The 10,011-nt window shown below is 41.4% G+C and overlaps 1 protein-coding gene across 2 annotated transcripts in view; it reads right to left on the bottom strand.

Moving 5' to 3' along the window:
- The window catches only part of PHLPP2 (PH domain and leucine rich repeat protein phosphatase 2), an 80,353-nt gene that overhangs the window by 30,673 nt on the left and 39,669 nt on the right, over positions 1–10,011 (bottom strand). For both annotated transcript variants that reach the window (XM_008069569.2, XM_008069570.2), the window contains exons 4-5: positions 5,959–6,084; positions 3,039–3,193 (exon numbers count right to left, since the gene is read on the bottom strand). In XM_008069569.2, coding sequence (XP_008067760.1) covers positions 3,039–3,193; positions 5,959–6,084 — 281 coding nt within the window. The remainder of the gene's footprint in view (positions 1–3,038; positions 3,194–5,958; positions 6,085–10,011) is intronic.

Genomic DNA, 10,011 nt, shown 5'->3' with positions numbered 1-10,011 from the left:
AAAAAAAAAAAAAAAAAAAAGAAAAGAAAGTAAAAGTATCTATACTGTCTTGCCCATAGATAGTATCATTATAAAATGGATCCACAGGAATCAGTCTGGTAACTCTACTTGGGAGCATTATACTTCACAGTTATACAAGTACAAAATGGCAAGGCAAAGGTGCTATTCTTTGTGTTGATGATCTGTATCATCTGTTTCTAGATTGGGATCCTTGGTACCTCATTCTTTTTTTATTTGTTTTTTTTGACTTGGAGTCTCACTCGGTTGCCCATGCTGGAGTGCAGTGGCACATTCATGCCCACCACAGCCTCGACCTGCTAGGCTCAGTCGATCTTTCTGCCTCAGCCTTCTAAGTAAGCTGGAGCACAGGTGTATGCCACCACGCCTGGCTAATTTTTTTGATTTATTATAGAAACAAGATCTCACCAAGTTGTTCAGGCTAGTCTCAAACCCCTGAGCTCAGGCAATCCCAGAAAAGCTAGAAATCAACTTTCTTAAAATTATAGCTTATTTTCATCTTTATATGCCAGTGTTATTAAAATATCTCATCACTAAATAGGTTATACTTGAAAATGTTCAAAAGCATAACATCAAATGAGATAAAAACCACATTTATTAGAAAATACTCTAGAACTGTTAGCTATTAAAGCATGTAAAATATATCATTTTAATGTATATTATCTTTTTAACCTCCACGTAATTTAAATCACTTTGAATGCTTTAATTGCTAACTTCTCTCTTCCCCACCAGACGCACAGACAATTGACAATTACTTACAACACATATTTATTCACTGCCATCCATTTTTAAGTAGAAAAGTGAGATGGGATGGGTGGAGGCTAGGAATTGGGACCTATTTTAACAAAGGAGATAGAAAAATATTTATACTGCACACACATGTTTACTGCAGCACAATAGCAAAAACATGGAACCAACTGTGCTGCTCATTAAAACTGGACTGGATAAAAAAATGTGGTACATATACACAAAGGAATATTACACAGTCATAAAGAAGAACAAAATGATAGACTTCACAGCAACATGGATAGATTTAGAGTCTATAATACTCGGTGATTTACACAGAAGCAAAGAACTAAGTATCACATGTTCTCACACATAAGCGGACCCTGAACATTTACCATAATATCATAAAAGAAAGAGATTGGTAATAGACAGAAACTGCCAGGGGAGGGGTAGGGCACATAATATCAATAAGGGTAACTGATCTCTTTTTTTTTTTTTTTGAGCTGGAGTCTCACTCTGTCGCCAGGCTGGAGTGCAGTGGCATGCTCACGGCCACCCCAGCGTCAACCTGCTGGGCTCCAGTGATCCTTTCGCCTCAGCCTTCCAAGTAACCGGAACTACAGGTACACACTACAATGCCCAGCTAATTTTTTATATACTGTAGAGACGAGGTCCCGCCAAGTTGCTGGTCTCGCACCCACAGGCTCAGGCAATCTACTCACTGCGGCCTCCCAAAGTGCTGGGATTACAAGCTGAGCCACCAAGCCCGGCCCAAGTAACTGATCTCAAACCATGCAAAGTGGGGACAAAAGGGAGGCCAAAACTTCACCTGTACGATGACTACTTGTATACCTAATCCTAAGTCGTACCCCACATCTTTAAAATAAAATAAAAAAGAAAAATATTCATAGTCTGGTAGAGGTAAAGTGGTCCTTTATTAAGAGAGTGATTCCATACTTGACAAAAGGCCCAAGAGTTATCAGAAGAAGGTACAAAGGAAAGATAAAGCCTTGTCTCTGTGAGTGAAATTCTTGAAATTAGCCCTATCAGCCTGGCATGGTGGCTTATATCTGTAATCCCAGCATTTTGGGAGGCAAAGGCGAGAGGACTGCCTGAGCCCAGGGATTCAAGACCAGCCTGGGCAACTTGGTGAGGCCTCATCTCTACAATAAATCAAAAACTTAGCCAGTTGTGGTAGCGCACACCTGTGGTTCAGGCCACATGGAAGGCTGAGGCAGAAGGATCTCCTGAGCCCAGGAGGTCAAAGCTGTAGTGAGTCACGGGTGTACTACTGCACTCTAGCATGGGTGATAGAGTGAGACTCCTACTCAAAAAAAAAAAAAAAGAAAGAAATTAACCTTATCTACTTTAAGTCATTTAAATGTGATACTTCTAATTCCCAAATTCCCATATACTGAATCTCTTGATTTAGCCTGGTTACAGATCATGCATTATTGTCATTGATTTATACACAAAGACTATCCTGGCCTGGTGTGGTGGCTCACGCCTATAATTCCAGCACTTTGGGAGGCCGAGGTGAGAGGATTGCCTGAGCTCATAGGTTTGAGACCAGACTGGGCAACTTGGCAAGACCTCATCTCAACAATAAATCAAAAAATTAGCCAGGTGTGGTGACGCACGCCTGTAGTCCCAGCTACTTGGAAGACTGAGGTGGAAGGATTGCCTGAGCCCAGCAGGCCAAGGCTGTGGTGGCCATGAGCATGCCACTGCCCTCCAACCTAGACAATAGAGTAAGACTCCAACTCAAAAAAAACCAAACAAACAAAGATTATCCAGATTAATAATAGCTCATTGCAGCCTCCATAAGAAAACATGTGCATCAATCTTGTATCTATGAAGAGAAAGGGCAGGTAGAAGAATTGCGTGAACAAAAAATTTTATTTCTGGCCAGGGGCAGTGGCTCGCGCCTATAATCCCAGCACTTTGGGAGGCCAAGGTGAGAAGACTACCTGAGGCCACAGGCTTGAGACCAGCCTGGGCATCTTGGTAAGACCTCAACTCTACAATTAAAAAAAAAAAATTAACTGGGTGTGCCAGTAGTTCCAGCTACTTGGAAGGCTGAGGCGGAAGGATCAACTGAGCACAGCAGGTTGAGGCTGCGGTGGCCGTGAGCGTGCCTGAGCAAGAGTGAGACTCCAATAAAAAAAAAATTTATTTCTTCTTCAAAAGGGAGGAGGAAAATGGTGTTATGCTCACTTACAGGTATAAACCACTAAGATATTGATTACCATTTGGTTTTACCAAGTTAGTTTGTAAACCCATTCTTCACATACTTGTATAGCGTGTCAAGGCCCCCTGGTCTTTCTAATTGCATGAAGTTGTGTCGTAAGTTGAGGTAGGTGATATCTTGACTGTAGAAGAGATGCTCAGGAACCTCCTCGAGGCTGTAGCATGAGAGATCCACTGTACTGATTCGCTGGGACACCACCTATTGAATAAGGGTAAAGAAAAAAACTTTCTGAGCTTGTACTGAATGTCCATCACCTATTGCAGAATGAAATAGCATTTAGACAAAAAGGCACTAATGAGAAAGCTAGAAAAGCAAAAAAGATAATGAGAGCTAATTACTCATTTACAAAAACCAGTTAATTTTTACTTTTACCTAAAATCATAAGCTGCTTGAAAAACAAATGTGTAAGTTAAAAAGCCTCTATAAGGATAAAAAAAATCATAAAGATGGAAAGTTAATACTTTATGCAAGAAGTAATCTTAAGATGACTGAAAATAACTATTAAAAAACTTTTAAAAAAGACAGTGTGATATGAAAAGACATGGCCATTTGTAGCCACAGTTTCTGATACTTATTTTTGTTTATTGAGTTGGAGTCTCACTCTCACCCAGACTGGAGTGCAGTGGCATACTCACGGCCACCGCAGCCTCAACCTGCTGGACTCAGGTGATCCTTCTGCCTCAGTCTTCCAAGTAGCTGGAACTACAGGCACACGCCACTACACCCGGCTAATTTTTTGATTAACTGTAGAGATGAGGTCTTGCCAAGTTGCCTGGGCTGAACCGGTGGGCTCAGGCAATCCTCTCACCTCCACCTCCCAAAATACTGGAATTATAGGCATGAGACACTGCACCCGGCCTGTCTTTGCTACTTATTAGCACAATTTCTTCATGTGTTGTGAGGATATCATTAAATAATCAAGCATACAGCACAATGCTGAACATGCGCAAAAGATGGCACAAACAAATACTAGCTTCTCTTTAAAAGGGCAGAAGAATGCAATAGCTACTTAAAAGTGAATCCCGATCAGGTGCTGTGGCTCAGCCTATAATCCCAGCACTTAGGGAGCCCAGAGATTCAACATCAGCCTGGGTAACCTGGTGAGACCTCATCTCTGCAGTAAATCACAAAAACTAGCCGGATGTGGTGGCATGCATCTGTAGTTCCAGCTACTTGGAAGACTGAGGCAGAAGGATCACCTAAGTCTGGCAGGTCAAGGCTGCGGTGGCTGTGAGCATGCCACCACACTACAGCATGGGTGACAACAGTGAGACTCCAACATACAAACACAAAAAAGTGAATCCAGTTTTAATCAGAGAAGATTTTATAGTCAACACAACAACAAAAAAATTCAGTAAAACCAAAGCAGGGATTATATTTCTATAAGAGTATGCTAAAAAACATGGGTTGTGAAAATGGATCTAAATAAATAAACAACATATCACTAGAAGAGTCATTCACGTTTTGGTGGCATGTCATTATACTATAACAATCTTACGCAAAATTCAGCAAAGATGGCTAGAAGAACAAGGAATTTAGAAATCACAATATCTCTTTACCGTAGTTCACATTAAAAGGCTAAAAAGTAAAAATTATGCTGAAAGGCTAATAGTCCTCAGCATATAGAAATAATGGTAACAGAATTACAGGTCACTGTTGCATCAATAAGTTCACATTTGAAGCAGTTCATCAATGCTATTCTAAATATATACAGACCAGGACACACTAGGCTATATGTTAGGGAATGAATTCATACACTGCTGATTACTTTGGCCAAGGGAAAGTCATTTAGGTCTCATTGTGACTCAGTTCCTTCAAGGGTCAAATTTCATTAGGTCTTCATTCCTTTCAAATCCCTAAGAGATGGTACACAGGTAAATGCACCTAAAAACACTCTTGACAGCATTTTGTACTATGCAAATATAAATAATACATTAAGGAACTGATGGAATTCCATGATTTTATTCATTATATGAGGGGAGACACAAAAAATATGGAATTATCTTTTAGAGGGCAGATCCCTGGTAGTATACTCAAAATTTGTTCCTTCAGATCAAATGGTCAATCAAAATTTTTATCTGGAAGTTTTGACAAGGTTGTGTCACAATTTGTGGAAGAAACGTACTGAGTTGTAGCAAACAGGTGACTGGTTCTTCCACCAGGATAACACACCTACCCACACTGTGCTGAGTATTCAGCAATTTTTGACCAAAAATTCGTGACCCTTGTGCCCCACCCTCTCTATTCACCCACTCTCTCTCCAAGTGACTTTTTTTGTTTGTTTTCTCAGATGAAAAAACTCCTCAAAAGGAAACATTTTACTGATGTGGAAGAGGTGAAACAAAAATTGGCAGAAGCACTAAAAGGCATCAAAACTAACAAGTTTAAAAACTGTTTTGAGGCCAGGCATGGCAGCTCACGCCTGTAATCCCAGCACTTTGGGAGGTGGAAGCGAGCGGACTGCCTGGGTCCATGGGTTCAAGACCAGCCTGGGCAACATGGTGAGACTTTGTCTCTACAATAAATTTTTTAAAAATAGCTGGGCATGATGATGCATGCCTGTAGTTCCAACTACTTGGAAGGCTGAGGCAGAAGGATTGCCTGAACTCACCAAGTCAAGGATGCAATGGTCATGAATGTGCCACTGCACTCCAGCCTGGGCAACAGAGTGAGACTCTAACTCAAAAAACAAAACAAAACAAAACTGCTTTGAGCAGTGGTAAAAGAGCCTCAATAGGTGTGTTGAATCAAATGGACAGTACTTTAAACATCTAAGAATAAATACACAATTTTTAATAACTAAATTCTAGGTTTTTTTGGACCCCCTTGTATACTCAGAAAGGCCTAAAAAGGCAATTAAAAATTGTAATCCACTCTCTTAGGAGTAAGTTCACTTTCAAAATACATTTCTACTGGGATTTTCCATTCTCATCGCCTTATCAGGATGTTTGATCGCTAATCACCTTGGACGCTTGCCGTTGCCATCTCTGGTACTCAGCCAAAGTCTCAAAGCTGACATGATAGGTCTGAGCTTGGGCTCCCGCTGAACTGAATGCAAGGGAATACTGTCGTCGCTTCACTTCCTCTATCTGAAAAAGAGAGGAGACAAAACCAGAACCACTAAAAAAAAAAAAAAAAATCCTAGTCAAAAAGCAAAAGGCAATCACAAAACAAATAACCTAATTTTTAAAATAGGCAAAAGATATGAACAGATATGTCCCCAAAGAAGATATACAAATGTCCAATAAGCACATGAAACAATGTTCAATGTCGTTAGCCACCAGGAAATGCAAATCAAAACCACAACAGGATAGCACTTCGTATCCACTAGGATGGCTACAATTAAAAATACGGGTAACAACAAGTGTTGTATAAAAAGTATTGGCAGCCGGGCTCGGTGGCTCAGCCTGTAATCCCGTGCCTTTGGGAGGCTGAGGTGAGTGGATTGCCTGAGCCCGCGGGTTCGAGACCCGCCTGGGCAGCGAGACCTCATCTCTACAATAAATCAAAAAATCAGCCGGGCGCGGTAGCGCATGCCTGTAATTCTGGCTACTTGGAAGGCTGAGGCGGAAGGATCGCCGGAGCCCAGCAGGTCGAGGCTGCGGTGGCCGGGAGCGGCTACTGCACTCCAGTCTGGGCGACAGAGTGAGACTCCAACTCAAAAAAAAAAAAGTACTGGCAAACCGGGCGTGGCAGCTCAAGCCTTTAATCCCAGCACTTTGAGAGGACAAGGCGAGAGGACTGCCTGAGCTAAGAGGTTTGAGACCTGCCTGGACAACTTGGTGAGACCTCATCTCTACAATAAATCAAAAAAATAAGTAGGGCATGGTAGAGTGTGCCTGTAGTTCCAGCTATTTGGAAAGCAGAAGCAGAAGGATCACCCAGCAGGCCGAGGTTGTGGTGGCCATGAGCATGTCACTGCACTCCAGCCTGGGTGGCAGAGTGAAACTCCAACTAAAACAAAAACAAAAAAAGTACAGGCAAGGATATGGAGAAATTGGAACCCTTATATACTGCTGGTGGGAATTTAAAATTGTAGACACTTTGGAAAACAGCCTGTAGTTCCTCAGAAGGTTAAACAGAGAGTCACTACATAACCAGCAATTCTACTCCTACATTTAAAAACAAAAGAATTGAAAACGTGTCCACACAAAAACTTGTACCTGAATGTTCACAGCTGCATTATTCTGAATAGCCAAAGTAGAAACAACCCAGATGTCCATCAACAGGTAAATGCATTAAAAAAATATGGTATAAACAAACAATATAATATTTGGCATAAATAGGAATTAAGTATTAATACATGCTACAACATGGTTGAACACTGAAAATATTATCTTAAGTAAAAGAAACCAGTCACAAAGAACCATATATCTTTTGTGATTCCATTTATATGAAATGCCCAGAATTGGTATATCTTAAGAGACAGAAAGTGATTAGTAGTTGCCTATAGCTGGAGAGGGAATTGGGAGGTAATAGCTAAAGGGTGCAGGGTTTATTTACTTTTAGAGTCTAAAAATTATTGTGGTGATAGCTGCACAACTCTTGAGTATCTAAGAGAATGCAATCCTGACACACACAACCCCTGAGCACACTCATTTTCACTTTTGTGCTCCCTCCTCTCTTCCTTCTCTTTCTTCCTTCCCCTACTCGCTCTTTCTTGACCCGTCTGCCAATGGGCACACACTAACAAACCCTAGGATTACACAAGGATCCCAAGACATCAGCTGTGCTTTTGCTGTCACCAACAGCTGGGTAGCAGATATCTTGTCCTCAAGACTTCCTGGTCGGGAGGCAAGACATCAGTTTACTATGTCCCCCTCTTAGTGCACTGGACCTCCATCAAGCTCTCCTGGGTCCCGCTGAAACATTTCACTAGGCTTGATAAAAGAGGCAAAAACCTCCACCACTCCTACTTGGAGCTCTTCAAAACAACTCTTCAAAGAAATTCTTCCTCAAAATCCAACAACCCAACCTACATTGCCTTTTTTTTTTTTGAGTTGGAGCCTCACTCTGTTGCCCAGGCTAAAGAGCAATGGCCTCTATCTGCTGGGCTGAGGCGATCCTTCTACCCCAGTCTTCTAAGTAGCTGGAACAACAGATGCATGCCACCATGCCCAGTCAATTTTTGATTTATTGTAGATACAAGGCCTCACCAAGTTACCTAGCCTAGTCTCGAACTCCTGGGCTCAAGCAATCTTCTCGCCTCTGCTTCCCAAAATGCTGGGCCAACCTGTATTGCTTTGACGAAGATGTACTCTTTTATACTTATGGAACTACTTAACGTATTTGCCCAATATCTCACTTTATTGTATCATAGTTACTCAATCTTGGCAAACCAGCTGGAAATGTACAATTTATACTTGGAAATCATTAGATTTTTCTGACACCTAAAGATTGAACCAAGTGCAAAAACATATAATACATAATTCACTGAGTCAATAATATTTGTATTTAAAAGATCCATGAAAATGAAAAAGTTTTCATAATATTCAGTTGTAATACAGCATAACTATTTACCTTTTGGGGTTTTTTTTGAGCCAGAGTCTCACTCTATCACTCACCAGGCTGGAGTGCAGTGGCACGCTCTTAGCCACCCTAGTGTCAACCTGCTGGGCTCAGGTAATCCTTCTGCCTCAGCCTTCCAAGTAGCTGGAACTACAGGTGCGCACTACCACACCCAGTTAATTTTTTGATATATTGTAGAGACAAGGTCTCACCAAGTTGCCCAGGCTGATCTCAAACCCCTGGGCTCTGGCAATTCTCTTGCCTTGGCCAACTCCCAAAGTGCTGGGATTACAGACTTGACCCACCATACCCAGCTTATTTTTCATTGCAATTGAATGAGTCTGTGTCAAAATAATTGCAACTGAATGAGTCTGTGTCAAAATAAAGGATCTTATTGAAATAAAGCATAGCTATTGATTATTTTAGCATGATCTTTTAAATATTTTATTATGGAATGTTTGACACAGAAAAATATAGAGAATCCTAAAATGTCAAATTCTGAGAAAGGTTTATAAATCTCCATTAGAAATTAATTTTTAGCCTGGACAACTTGCAAGCGAGACCTCATCTCTACAATAAATTTTTTAAAAATTAGTCGGGCATGGTGGCACATGCCTGTGGTTCCAGCTACTTGGAAGGCTGAGGTGGAAGGGTCCCCTGAGTCCAGCAGGTTGAGGTTATAGTGGCCGTGAGTGTGACACTGCACTCCAACCTGGATAACAAAGTAAGACTCTGACTCAAAAAAAAAAAAATTTATTTTTCAGGTCAGGTGTGGTGGCTCAGCCTGTAATTCCAGCACTTTGGGAGGCTGAGGGTTCAAGATCAACCTGGACAACTTGGTGAGACCTTGTCTCTATAATAAAACACAAAAAGTAGCCAGGTGTGGTGGCATGCATCTATAGTTCCAGCTACTTGGAAGGCTGAAGTGGAAAGATCACCTGAGCCCAGCAGGTCAATGTTGGGGTGGCCATGAGTGTACCACTGCACTCCAACCTGGGCAATAGAATGAGACTCCAACTCAAAAATGAATAAATTCACTGATTCTAAGTGAACAATCTGATGAGTTTTTATCAATGAATCAAAACAGCGTGCAATTCCATGACCCCTCTAAATTCTCCTTGTAGTCAATTGTAGAATCTCCCTGTAAATTCCCCCTTGTAGTCAATCCTCTCCCCCCAATATCCTGGCAACCATTGATCTGTTTTCTATTATGACAAGTTTTTATCTTTATCAAAATTTCATATAAATGGAAGCATACAATAAATGTACTTTTGTATCTAGCTTCTTTCACTTACCATAATGCTTTCAGAATTTACCTGTTATTGCGTGTATCAGCCATTCATTCCTTTTTTTTTTTTTTTTTTGAGTTGGAGTCTCACTCTGTCGCCCAGACTGGAGTGCAGTGGCCGCTCCCAGCCACCGCAGTCTCGACCTGCTGGGCTCCAGCGATCCTTCCATCTCAGCCTTCCGAGTAGCCAGAATTACAAGCATGCACTACCATGCCCGGC

Source organism: Carlito syrichta, unplaced genomic scaffold (genome assembly GCF_000164805.1).
Source record: "Carlito syrichta isolate Samal-C Ts95f unplaced genomic scaffold, Tarsius_syrichta-2.0.1 Scaffold312120, whole genome shotgun sequence".
Classification (NCBI taxonomy): Eukaryota; Metazoa; Chordata; class Mammalia; order Primates; family Tarsiidae; genus Carlito; species Carlito syrichta.
The sequence above is the reverse complement of the archived record's forward strand: the minus strand, read 5'-3'. Positions and strand labels throughout refer to the sequence as shown.